Below are 14,222 nucleotides of genomic sequence, written 5' to 3' on the forward strand. Positions count from 1 at the left end.
CTTGTAAATAAGAGAGCAGCCAAAGGTAGCTTCTTGATTATGTTTTTTTACATTATGTAGTGTTTTTTTCTGCAAGGGTTGAGCCATTCAGTTTTCCATCTTTTTCAAAAATCTGTGCTTTTTTTTTGCCGTGCATGCAGTCAGTTAACTTTTTAAGACATAGAATCTCATACAGATCGAGTATTTACTTTGATTGAATTCATCATGGGGAAAAAAAAGGCAAGAATCTGAAAAATTTTGTTCAAGTTAGGTGCAAATTCCTGTGCTTTGTTTCAGACCCCTGCGATTCTTCCTTCTTACACTCACTTATCAAGTAAATGTTCAGTGAGAGGAAAAAAAGAAAGAAAATTGTACGCTTAAGTTACTCGCAGACACCATGTTGACATTCTCACCTGGAAGCTGCACAGATATGATCACATATTTATAGCCCGTGTTGCAGATTTTCAAACTGATATTACACACACCCGTCTGTGATGAAGTCCATGAGTCGAATATCTATGAAAGCACCATGTTGTGGCTTATGGGCTGTTTTCTCGAGGGGCAAAAGGCTTTGGCCTTACGTTCACATTAAAGTTACTCCATGTCGTACATTGCTGGAGATTAGACGACTTAAGACGCATTCCTCTTTAAATGCACCTTGGATGCCTGTGAAGCCAAAACCCCAATATTGCAACAAGCTTTACAGTCTTTGACATTTCACCCACGTCTGCTCACTGTCTGAAAGTGAGTGGTCAGAAAGGTCCTATTGAGTTTGTCTTGCACTACGTGAAAAAATAAAGTAACAAGGTCTTAATCAAAAAATGAAATCTAGGTTTCAAAAATATTACATTTGTCTCACACTGACAAGTGCAAGAAGGATTTAAGTTTCCCTGAAGGTGGGAATTTTCTCTTTTTATTTGCATGAATGTTTTATTATATGTTGTCACTTGGCATTGGTATCTAAATCAGGCTAAATTATCAAAGAACAAAGTATCGATAAGCTGTGATTGTTTCTGCTGTCAGGGTTTTAAAACAATATGCTGCACTTTCTTTATTCCCATGAAGAATGGAGATCCTCCTCTCTGAGCCTGTGTGCCTGGGGCAGAGGCAGCTGTCACTCCCTTTAACTGCAGCACCATGCAGCACACACAGGCACAGGGCCTCAAACTCTTTTTAAATGTGGTTGCTCCTCACGAGAAGTGATGCCAAAGACAATTTCTTTCCATGCAAGGGCAGAAACACAAGCAATATGCGAAGATATTAAATGCAGAGGAATTCACAGTTTTCGTCTGCCTAGCTGTTAGTTTTTCTGTCGTTGCCTCAGGTATGTTATGGATACTCAGTGTGTGAGCGTAGAGCCCACACACTGAGATAACTTAATTACACGAAATTGGATTGATGATAAAGCGCACCCTGTGTGTTAAGCTACGGATGGATTCATAAATTCAAGCGCAAATGTTCACAGGAGTATCTGAACGGTTCTCAGTTAGGGTTTTAGAGCACGCACATCGGGAGCACATTCAGAGATGAGCCTTTCCTCAGTCAAAAACAATGCTGTCGCAGTTTGCGGCTCGAGAACTTTTCTCTTTTGACAGCCTGATGAGAACAGCAGATGGCAAGGACCGAAAGACGGGAAGGGAAGAAAGAAGGTTAGAAGAAGGAATGTAAGAGGGAAGGTGAATGAAATACAGAGAGAGAAATTCAGAGAGAAGGGTGCTGAGCAGAGAGCGAGAGCGGGTGACAAAGCAGAGTTTGCAGGGGATTTAACAGTTCATTCACGTCCTTAACAAAATCTAAGCCCTGAATCTTGGAGCTCAAATCAAATAAAAGTGAAATAAAGCCAGAAAGTTTCATGCTGCATCTAAAAACAACCATTTTTTTTTTTTAAATCTGAAGGCCAAGTCTTAGAAAACAAAAAGCAGCATGTAATTATAGGGTGTTCAGATCAAAGGATGCTGCTGTGTAATGCGAAAAAGATTGTCAGCTGAGGGAAGCCAATCAATCCATAAGTTTTATAGATAAACTCTCACCTAGCTGCTAATATACACCTTAAGTACAATCTGATGGCTGACAGTGGTCATGTTAAAATTACACCCATAGCAGCCAGTCACACAGGTTCTTTACCCACATATCAGATATATATGTATTGGTCCGGGTAGAGCCAGTCACAGTAAAAAGGATTTTGTCCACAAATGGGGAGCCAACCAATGGTAAAGCCGCAGTGGACTACACTCACCGGTCATTTTTATTAGTTACACCTTGCTAGTACCACTTTGGACTTCCTTTTGCCTTTAAAACAGCCTAAATTCCGGTGTGGAAACATTCCTCAGTCGACTGCACATCCTGTGATCCGAATCTCCTCTTTCAACACATCCCAAAGAAGCCATTTGAGTAGAGAAGATTTATTGTAATTTTCAAGTTTGAGAGGATTTGAGCATTGATACGATGGGTTATCCTGCTCAAAGGAGCCATCAGAAGATGGGTACACTGTGGTTATAACGTGATGGCCAGCCTGAACCATTGCTACAAGAGCCATGCTTTCCATCCGAATGTTGCAGTAGAAATTGAAACTCATCAGACGAGGCAACATTTTTCCAATTTTCTCTTGTCCAATTTTGGTAAGCCCAGGTGAATTGTCACCTAGGTCACCTGCTTTTAGCTGGCAGGAGTGCATTCAGAGATGCTCTTCTGTATACCTTGGTTGTAACAAGTGGTTATTTGAGTTACTTTTGCCTTCCTATCATTTTGAAGCAGTCTGGCATTTTCACCTACAGCACTGCCACTGATGGGATATTTTACATTTTTTCAGACCACTCTCTGTAAACCCTAGAGATGGTTGTGTGGGAAAGTCCCTGCAGATCAGCAGTTTCTGAAATACTCAGACTAGCCTATGTGTCTCAACAACCGTGCCACATTTAGACACTCTTAAATCACCTTCCTTCCCCATTTTTGTTCCGTTTGAACTTGATCATTGGCTGATTAGACATTTGCATAAACAAGCAGTTGAACAGCTGAACCTAATGAAGTGGCTAGTGAGTCTACAAAACACAAATTGTGCTTCCGGATGCTGCAGAGTGCATTACTATAATAAAATATTTGGAGAAAAAAAGAGACTTTTTTCCCACTGTCTCGCTGTTTCTTACCCTACTGATGGAACAATGCTGCAATCCTAAAGGAGTCAGAAATCGGAATTTCAGAGTTCCAAGTCAGAATTTGAATCTGGAACTCAGACTGAGGGGCCCCAGTAAGTAAGAGTTAACAATCCAAGATGGCGGCATTGAGCGTAAACATTAGCAAAACTATAAAACTTTGAATCTGTGCTGGCTCTGTTGTGTATTAACTCACTATAACTCCCCAAATTAGCCACATGCACAGCACTGGTCAGGCTCAGTCCACGGATTCACAGTGCCAGATTTATCAAAACAAGCTTTAGGACATGATTCTAGTGCAAACTAGAAACTGTTTATTACAAATGGATAAATTATTATTAAAATACAGATAGAAGAAGCATATTTTTTATGTCTGCTTCAACATTTCCCGTAGGAAAGTAGTGTTAACAGTGACAGACCCAGTAAATGATGAAATCAGTAGGTATGCCAGTCCACGTGTGGATGCTGATGATAAATCAAGGCTGCTGTGTCGTTCAGCATCTGGAGACATAAGTCTAATGGACACACTATGCTTTTTCATTCACACGTTCTCACAGATTTCTGCAAATATTTCAGCCTCTGTGATCTGCTAGAGGTGCAGACCTTTTATATATTCTTCAACAGCTAATAAAGGGAGAAAGAGAATATGAGGCAGGATGATGAATAAGATAAGTTTATGTCAGAAGTATATATTTATTTCTGTATTTTCACTTGCTGTTGTATAGAAATCATGCATCAGACGTACAAGACAGCAAAGAGGAATACATAGAGTATTCTGAGAGGTTATATATCGGGACGTATTGTAAATGTTTGTGTGGGTCTGGATCTGCAATATCTTCTCATTGTTTTCAAATTCACGCCTTAAATGTTTTGTTTTTGTTTTTTCCTGGATGAGGAAATATTATGGTAGGGTTCAAAGCAGAAACCAGAGGATGCGAGTCGCAAAATGGAGAAAAATGACTCTGGATATGCTTTTTTTCCCCTGTTTTCAGTGACTTTTGGTCCGTGTTTATTGTCTGCTATTGTAAAACCCTCACTCTGCTGTAATATGCAGCGATAATAACCTACTGGTGGGAAAAGCCTAAAAGAATAAAACAGGCAGTGTTGGGAAAAGCGGTGTTTTCTTATGACATCTGAGTGAAGCAATTAAGCAAGTGTAATTTTGGATTTAAGTGAATTATGTGGTAAATGACGATATTGACAAAGGAATATGAATAACTACAAGATACCAATTGTTAAACTGTGGCCTACCATCATTAATAAATATACCAGCAAAACAATTACATAATCCAAGTGCAGACAAAATGAACAGCTTCATTATTCTGTGAAACATTTATTCATGTGTTGGTATATCTGTCTGTGACAGCTGCGGGGCAAACCGAGCCTGCCGAGGTCCACTGTAAACAACACACAAGTTCTTGTTCTAGATGGTTTAATGCTTTGCTTGTTGGCCTGCACAAGAAGCATCACGGCTGTTGTGTGTGCCAGGAAAAAATCTTGGCGCTGTGTATCAGATATATCGCTGGTCGCCCTCGCCAGCAGGAAATGAAGGTGGTTTATTGATGGGCGATCCAGTACATGTCATTCAGATTCATTTATGGTCCTCACGATTTTGAAGTAATTCACTGTGATTTAGTGGGGCACTGAGTCACTTTGTTGGCCTCGAGCTCTGTGAAACTCTACCTGAGTGTTTGGGGGAATTTAGGCAGGGGCAAATGCACTTTAGATTTAGTCAGTACAGGGGGTGGATTTTCTTCAAACTGTGAGTGATGAAAATCCTATTGGAATTAATTGTATTTACATTTTAGAGCAATAGATTCAAACATGAACTGACTTTCTTGTTGCCAGTAACAAAACTAGTTACTTAAGTCTTTCCTCTTACGTTCAGCCTTATTAGTGTTACTTTGACTTCACTGTGACTCATGCACGGTGAAGATAACCACTGATGACGGGATCTCCTTTTCAAAAATGTCATGGTCCTGGGCCATGTGGGCCCAGTATTCTTAGTTTCTTATATTTTTGTATTTCGTTCCTTATTTAGGCCATGTTTCCTAAGTTGTCCTGTTGTGTTGTTCCTTATTTGACTTCCCCTTGTGACTTTTATCCCCTGTGTGCCCCTCTATGTATCTGTGAGCCCTCATCTCCCCTCCTTGTTTCATTCCATGTTTCCCCAGCCCACTATGCCCGCGCTCTCTCTCTCCTCCTGTTTGCACCTGTGTACTTCCTGTTTTACTTTGACAGTCTCCCGTCAGTGTTGTTTACTCCTGCCATGTCTTGTTATGTTTATCTGTGTCAGCTGTGTTCCCATGTGTGGCCACTTCCCCTGATCATCCCTCTTGTGTATTTAGTCTCTGTGTTTCATGTAGTCTGTGTCGCGTCGTCTGTGTTACCACCCCCTGTGTTCCGGATCTCCAGCCATAGCTTTTCCTTAGTTTATGTCCAGTTTAGGTTTCTGTTTGAACTATTACTCTTATGCTGCCCTCACTCTGTTTTGTTCCTTTCATCAGCCAGAATAAAAGGCTCGCTTTTGTTTAACTCCACTCCTGCATCCTCGCTTGTGTTCGCTCCTGGGTCCACCACACACATTTCCGCACGGTCTGCCTCCGCAGACCGTGACAAAAAAAGTCACGTCTCCGATGTGACTTGCAATGCATTTGTTCAGAGAAGGTTTGAGCAACTCAAGAATAAACTGCTTATTTTTGCAATTAGCAGTATTACTTTATGGTTAACATAAAAGCAAACAATATGTACTAGTGTGTATTTTAATGCTGAATATTTTGTTCCTTCTGAAGGTCCGTTTTGTATTCATGAGTAATTTACACACTGCTCTTTTCTCTCGGCAGGCGTGTCCACGCGTGTTGTCGCTGTCGACGTTGCGACTTCACGGCTCCAGATTCATCAGCCCTCCTCGACCATTTCAACTCAGCTCACTGTCACGACTCCTCTCCCTCGTTAGGCTCATTCACGACAACCTCCTTGCCCACCTCACTGACTCCTTCCCTAACACTCTTGGCCAATGGCTGCTCAGCGCCTTCTACTTTAGCCATTAAAGAAGAGAGCAAAGGGGATATCCGCCTCCTCTACTCCCTGGCGCCGCCTGAGGGACGGTTGGCCGAAGGTGGCAGAGAAGAGGCAGGCGGGCTGGTAAAAAGTGAGGGTGTTGAGGAGAAAGAAAGAGAACGGGAAAAGGGCTGGGTTCTTGGTGAGACAAGAGGACTGGGGGAAAGAGGGGGTGAGCAGGCCCACGGCTTACTTTGGGTGCCTAAGGAGCGAATGGGACCTGAAAGAGGTGCAGGAAGTGGGAGCCCATCTCTTTTCACCTCCCCACTGTCGCTGTCTTTTGTCCCAGCCAATCACGAAGTCTCACAGCAGAAAAGAGGCGTGGCCTCACCTAGCATGGTTTACCTGGGAGACACCAAGTCATTTTTGGGAGATACAAAGTCCTTTTTGGCAGATGCCAAGTATGGAGGAGGGAGACCAGGATCAACCGCTTCAGGTGGGGCTGGAGCTGGCGAGAAGCAGAGCCAGATGACCCCCCAGCAGTACACAGGAGGAGGAAGTACTGGTGGTGGTGGCGGAGGTGGCGGAGGACAGGAAGGGAAAGGAGGAGCCAATAAAGAGGAATCCCAGTCCTTGCTAAGGGTAAGGTGGAACATGCAAAAAACCCCTGCTTTTCATCTCATTCTAATGAGATGAAAATCCTTCTTCTTTGTCTCATTTACACCCTGACTTTTGCATGTAGCTCTCTGAATGGGAGCCTTTGTAGCTAGGCCTCTGTAGCCAGATCCTGCCTGCTGAGAAGCCTTAGTTATCAGGGACCTTCTATTAATACACTTTCATCTTAAACTCATCTTTCCTTTCACTCAGATGTGAGGATTAGATCTCATGCATTGAGCCCATACACTGTAATCTTTTATTCTTCCATCATATTTTGAGGGCTTAAGCAGATTTGGGTTGGCTAGCAGAGTGTGTACCCAAATGCTTGCGTGTGTTCATATCTGTCCCTGTGCATATGATTCCATGACATCATTTCCTTTCCCATAGGCGGCATTCATCTTCTTTAAAAAAATTGAACTCACAACAGTGAGAAAACCACCCGCTGCTATGGAAACGGGGAGGAAAACTGACAGTTCCCATGGCTACCACGTGTCAGTCAGCTCCCTCACCCTACTTTGTGGACCACAATGCTTTTGACTTCACAGTGATGTCATTGACTGGCAGTAACAAACTGTGGTTTGCCTGCACCACAGAGCTTATTGGCTATGATCACATTAGATCAGAATAGATTGAACTTTCTCTCTCTCTCTGTATATATATAAGTATGAGTTAGTGTGTGTGTGTGTACGAGTGTGTGTGGTGTCAGGGTTTGACTTGGGGCTGCGTAAATAGTAGTATTGAGTGTTAAAGTTGTGTTCTTAGTGTGTGTACGGATATGCTGCTGTGTGATTCGAGTCCATGGGCCCTTTGTAGGACTTGGGGTTTGGCCTTTTGGATGTGTGTGAATGTGTGTTTGTCTGTGTGAGGTGTTGGCAGTAACTTGGCAGGCTGGGCAGGGTGGGGCAGCAAGAGGTTTACTCATTATCGTGGGTGGGGCAGTGTGTCTCTGTGAGAGAGTGGGAGGCTAAGACTGAAAGAAGGAGGCACAGATAGAGAGAACATGCGTGCATGCGTGAGAGAGAACAGTGGAAGATTAAGATAAAAAGACGTAGACGGGAAAAGTCAGACGGAGATAAGAGTATAACAAATCACTCACCCCTTTCTTGCTTGCTCTTTATGGAAAGAGCAGCTAGTCAAGAAAATCTTTTCAAAATTATAAATGTACAGAACAAAAGGAGACTGGTCAATACAGATTTGTAAATTTGGCGAGCACGTTTTTCACTTTCACTCTCACTCAGTGTTATTCTTAACAGTCTGACAGTTTGACATGTATGCTTATTTTAGATATTCACTAATATTATGAAATGTTTTTGCAGAGTCAAATATTCACATTTGAGGCTTTTTAAATCATCATCGTTCCATCAGGATGAATATTATCTCTTTTTTCCATTATTGTATACACATTTCCTCCAAAGCTATGGATATAAACCATTCATCCATTCATTTAGAGGGGGGTCCACCCTGGACCCTGTGACTGCAGGGCCATCACTGAGAGACACACAACCATTCACATTCACATTCAGAGGAGGGCATTGTGGTGGAACAGTGGTTAGCACTGTTGCCCCACAGTAAGAAGATCTTGGGTTTGAATCCACCATCTCGCTAGGGCCTTTCTGTCGAGAGTTTCCATGTTCTCCCCGCGTCTGCATCGGTTCTCTTCAAGTACTCTGGCTTTAGAGACGTGCAGTTAGTGGGACTATGTTAACTGGTGATTCTAAATTACTCAGAGGTGTGAATGTGAGCGTGAATTGTTGTCTGTCTCTAGATGTAAACCAGTAGTTCTCAAACTGTGGGGGTGATGTCGCTCGTGGCGAATAGAGTCGCTGCTGTGGATGTGAGGCAGATAAAGTGCTTAAAGCTCTGTATGGGCAAATGTGGCCTGTGGCTTAAAGTGCGTTAAGTGGTCAGTAAGACCAGAAAAGAGCTGTATAAATGTCAGTCCATTTCCAGGCCTGAAAACGTCTGCGAACCGCTCACTTAAAAAACGATTTGGCTGCTTCAGGTTTGCAATGGCCGACCCATCAGCAGGCCAGTAAGGGTAGCAGCTCATTTTAAATATCTTCTATGTTTTGTGAAGACCAAGTTTCGTATGAGCCATCTCTGACTGTTCCATTTGCATCTGTGCTGCCTATGAGAGCCTAAAGAAAAGAGCAGATGTTTACATAAACAGACAAAGACCCAGAGTGAATCTTTGAAGATGAAAACAACTAAAAAAAGAATAAAAGGAGATGAGAAACAAGCAGTTTATTAGAGACGAAGCTGAACACGACTTGTTGCTTAAGTAGCTTCATAAGGTATGGCCTTTTCTTCTTCCTCTTCTCACTGCACAGTATTTATTCTCAGTTTCCATGGCTTGCACTGACACACACAAACATAAATATGCCCGGCACACATAGACACATGGGCTGGAGTTGACTCATCACTGGGCGGGGTGAGGGAGGGGCACTAATGCAAAAAAAAAAAAAAAGAATCAGAAATAGCTTTGAACACACACAAAAACAAACTTTTGGTGTAATTTAAATGTGGCATGTGGACTCAAGAGGGCAGAATCTGTTAAAAATCCATCCAAAATCCAAATAGTTCAAGAGGAGGCGGAAGGCAGTGATGGAGGGATGCAGGGAGTGATTTAGTAGGGAGGAAGTATATGATTAAAACCCGGCAAATATGGAAACAAATGGCCAGTCATATTTCATCCCAACCTGTGTGCGTTTGTGAGAGTGTGTGCATGTGGTTCTGTGGTTTTTGTATGTTTCCCTCATCCTTACTTGTTCTTTCTACTGTCCGCTGCATCGATCTGTCTTCCTCCTCCTTTTTCCTCTCGTTCTTTTTCTTTCATTTCCCTTCTTTTCCTCAAAGGACAACTCGCCCAATACGCGGGGATCGATACACACCTCACGCACACAAAAGCCATCAGACGTGCACAAACGCTCCCACGCAGGTGTGCACTCACACATACACATAAAGAACCCACAGTTCTTAGTATTCCGGTTTTGTGAGGCTTTTTGCTCGGTGGAGGGGAGAGAATATTTTCTTTTGAAAGCCCTGATCTATAATTGCCGCACAGCATTGCCTTGTTGAGACATTGGCCCACTATTGGCTTTGTTTTCATAGTGATTTATTACATTGAAGACATTTTCTCAGTCTGAAATGTTATTTTCTAGCTGTTTTACTGACTGTATGAGACAAGGATAGAAAGCGAATGAGGTTTAGAGATGAAATTAAGCTAAAAGCTCGGTTGATGTTTGAGTTTATAAATGGAACGAGGCAGACTTTGAGTAATGGCTGAGAAAGGTTTGCCTCCGAGCCAAACATATGTGAACATATGTAGATATACCCGAACATGTGTGACTCTGTCCAAAACGTACATCATCTAATAAATTCCAGCTTGTGTTTCCGAGGGGAATTCCACCTCAAGGACGACACGGACTGCATAAATGCACATAAGCAAAAGAAAGTGTGGATTTGGCCTTACAAACACAGTGTGGTCATATTGCAGTATTGAAACACGGGCATTTGAGGTTTTAAAAGTCCCATGCGTGACATTCAATTCCATGTGAGAGACAGAGAGAGAAAATAGAGAGACCGAACTGAGAGAGATAAACGGGAATGTGTGCTTTCAGCAGATCAGAGAAGAGTTTCATTAAAGTTTCTCTCGTTTACATTTCTGCCCGATGGAGCTAATTATGTTTAAAGGACGCACACGCTCACACGCGCTCGCGCACACACACAGACTAGACACACACACAGACACAGAGCTGTAATTCCATAAAGTTCTCATTACTTGGCTTTCAATTTTCTTTTATCCTTTCTTTCTGTTTCTTTCCTTCCGCGTACATTTCGGTGTACATGTGTGTCTGCGTGCTTACCCCTGCTTGTGTACTTAATTACGTGCATTGTGTCTCCATTTGCATTCCGAGCACTTGTGTGTGGGCGTGTGTTTTGCGAGGAAATTAAAGCGTGAATTTAACTTATTTTCTGTGCTGATAATTTAGCATCCCTTTATATCCGCTACAGGAAATTATAGAGCTTATGTTTGAGTCAGTGTGTGTGTGTGTGAGAGAAACTGTGTGTTTGTCTGAGCCTGTGCGTTTGTATTCTTAATGCTTTTTAAAATCAAAAACTGAGTAAAAATTGTGTTCTTTGACTTATCTGTGTTATCTGAATATTATCTTTGTTTTAGAGCTTTTTTTGTCACTGTGCTTTTCGCTCTCTACAAATACCCCTCAGAGTGAACTTCAAATTGCCTTTGATATAAAGATATACTTTACCGTTCCTTCTCGAGAACTTGTGTACCTTTGTTTACCTCATGGAACATCCCTTGAGAGTCGAGAAAAGTACTTTAAAAAGTGGTTTCATTTTAAAGCTGGAAAACTTGTCTAGGAGGTGAGAAACACCTGAACAACCCTGTTTAGTTATAAACCTATCCAGTCATTGCCCATTGTTTTCTAGCTGGATGCTAGTGGACATTCTGGTTGTGTGCATAACCCTTTTGTATATTTCCCTCCCTGTTATATGTCAATAAACAGTGTATCTTGTGGCCAGTGGTTGTTGCTGCAATTGCTCACCTCAAAGCTCACAGTAGTTAACATGAAGGTACCCCTTCACTTGTGCCGCACCACAAGTTCCTGAATTTCACCGACAGACGATGGTTTTTGCACGCACATCGCTTCTCCTCTCTTCCTGTGTTTACGCCACCTAATTATCAACAAATTTCACCAAAGGTTAGAAAAAGGAACGTGTTTGAGGCTAACAGCCACTGACAAGTTTTACATATCTCGGTTTCTATCACATGTTTATGTAAAGTACAGAACTCTGCAAAAAGTCTTGAGACGCCCACTCTTTTTTTATATTTCGCTTCCAAGGAGTCATCTTCTCTTTTCGTTTTTTTAAAGTCTTGAACAGTAGTTCTCCAACATTTCTGAGAATCTTTCAAAGTTTTTCTGTGAAAGCAGCACATTAGTTGCTTTTCTAGTCCTTGCACCTGAACATTTTTTGAAGAATGTTTTTTTGAGCGATGCATCTGGTACTTCAGGTGATCCCTCAGCTGTTACCAAAAGCCGTAAAGTCCCAGTCGAAGGGTGGCTGTCAAGAAGCCATTTTTAAGGAAAAGCTGAGAAATGCCAGTGGCAACAGGTCTTGTGTGATGAATCCAAGGTTGAAATCTTTGGATCGTCATAAATATGTACAGAAGCCGTCGTAACCAAAAGTGTCTACAGCCACCTGTAAAGCACAGTGGAGGTTCTGTGACGGCTTGGGGCTGCATTTCAATCAGTCGTGTTGGGGATCTTGTTATGAATGCAGAAAAGTATCATCAGATTTCGATCCACCATGCAACACCATGGCGATAAATGCAACAAAACCATTCCCAGAGCCCAAACCTCAATGTTATTAAAGCAGTGTGGGATCATCTTGACAGAATAAAAAGGACTAACATTCAAAGAAAAGCTATAAATGTCCTTCAAGAAGCTTCAAGAACTATACTTTCTTGTAATACTTAGAGAAATGACAAGAAAGCTGCTTAAGCGAGTTCAGAGAGTTCAGACAGTCACATTCAAGCTGTTAGAATCAAACAACTGTTTTTACCTTATGTACTATATTTTCATAGATGTTTGCACATATTTCAATGAATTGTTACTCAAGACACACAGCACAGTACTGTATATAGGTCAGTATGGTTCAGATTCCTGCTCTGATCTTTTCAAATTATTTCATAATCCTGGCAGTGTACAGTAGGCAATATTTAGTGTACAGAAAGAACCCTTTTGATGTTGGTTAGTTGATTTCTTCATTTATCGACGCATTCGGCCATTGCTGAGGCAGCAAACTGCATATCCGACCCACTGCTTCAGTACCGGCTGACTATCGACAGGTCCAACAGCCATTAAACATCAATACAGCAGTTGAGAGGGGTCTAAGCTCAAAGGCACATTTTTTTTTTCCTACAGACATCCTAACAAAATTCACCTCATAGACGAGGCTGCTCTTGTGCACGCTTTTAGCATCCTATATACTCTATTATTGGAAGGGTTAAAAGAGCTGCGTTCGCCGTGTCTTGCTGCAGTTTGTGTGCGTTGTGTGCAGATGTGTGTGCGTGTAGGAAAAAGGAAGACATACTAATATTCATCCATTCTCTCTCTTGCCCTCTCTCTCCCTCTCGCTCTTATACACCCTCACACCAAGTTGTCTCTTCTGGGCTGCTCGGTTTGTTTGTGTAGCAGTCACATTTCCCATCAGGACACAGACTCAAATAAACACAGGCCATGTTGGAAAGAAAAAAACACAAGTGTCTGAGTTTCCGTCTTTGTGTGTGTGTGTGTGTGTGTGTGTGTGTGTGTGTGTGTGTGTGAGGTAATGTGCCTAGTGTATAAAACCCAGGCTGTGTTTGGCGTAACAGAAACATAATCGGACAACCTGTTTGCTATAATTTTTTACCTGCGTGTGTTTATGTGTCTGTCTGTGGAAACAGTGGCCTTTACGCTCATGTGTGAGCATGTGCGCGTCCCTCATGTGTGAGCTGCGCGCCCGTCCGCTGATGGGAATGTTCGTGCGTGTCACAGTTAAAACCAGTGTGCGGCTTTATGCTGTGTGACAGTTCACAGCGGTCTCATTGTCTGCTAGGAATATTACATTTAGCTTGAAAAACAAATGACACCATTTTAACCACATTTAGACCCATTTTGGGTTTTCCACACATGTCATGCTCGCACACGCACATTACAGCTGACAACATGCGCAGTTCGAAGGTGACAGCTTGGCATTTTTGGCTCGCGTAAATCAAGAATTTGCCTTGACTCGGTGTTGGCTCGTGTTCGAATGGTAATCCTCTGTTTAGGACTGTTTTGAATTGTCTGATTGACTAAGTCTGACTTGGGTTAGAAGGGAAAAAAAAATCTGAAATGTTTCTTCTCAACCTGCTTGCCACATCACACCATTTCCAAAAGCGTAAAATCAGTCAGCAGCCCTAGAAAAGGACGCATAATTGACTTTATAATCACAGGATTTGGCAGCAAGGTTTAGACTTTAGATTAGTCAGAGCTTCCTCAAATATGACATTCAGCCTCCATCCCATGTGCCTGACATGTCTCATTTGCTGAAGTGTCCTTGACATTGAATTATTATTTGCTCCAGGGCTGCCATATGTAGCTGAACTTCCTGTTAAGGGGAAGCAGCGAGATAAGGCACTGATCCTTCTGGGGTATTAAGAAACACTTTCCTGTGATTGTATGAACTTTACTGGCACTCAGTGAATTGTCCTATTTATTACAAACCACACCCCTCTGGCACAGCTTTAGGAAAGCCATTAAAACAATTTGGATAATTTTAGTGTAGATTTCGATTGATTTGTTTCTTTATTTATATATTTTTTGCTGATAAAGCAGAACTATACAAATATCTTATAATATCTTATATGTGTATAATATATTCATGCCGTCTGTT

The 14,222-nt window shown here is 42.1% G+C and overlaps 1 protein-coding gene across 1 annotated transcript in view; it reads left to right on the plus strand.

The window, feature by feature from the left end:
* trps1 (trichorhinophalangeal syndrome I) overlaps nucleotides 1-14,222 on the plus strand; it is a 96,280-nt gene that overhangs the window by 39,137 nt on the left and 42,921 nt on the right. Inside the window, exon 8 of the mRNA XM_085345983.1 lies at nucleotides 5,972-6,770. Within this exon, the coding sequence (XP_085202109.1) occupies nucleotides 5,972-6,770 (799 nt within the window). The remainder of the gene's footprint in view (nucleotides 1-5,971; nucleotides 6,771-14,222) is intronic.

Source organism: Diplotaxodon limnothrissa, linkage group LG22, assembly GCF_057381915.1.
Source record: "Diplotaxodon limnothrissa isolate DT_005_m linkage group LG22, D_limnothrissa_male_GT1.1, whole genome shotgun sequence".
Classification (NCBI taxonomy): Eukaryota; Metazoa; Chordata; class Actinopteri; order Cichliformes; family Cichlidae; genus Diplotaxodon; species Diplotaxodon limnothrissa.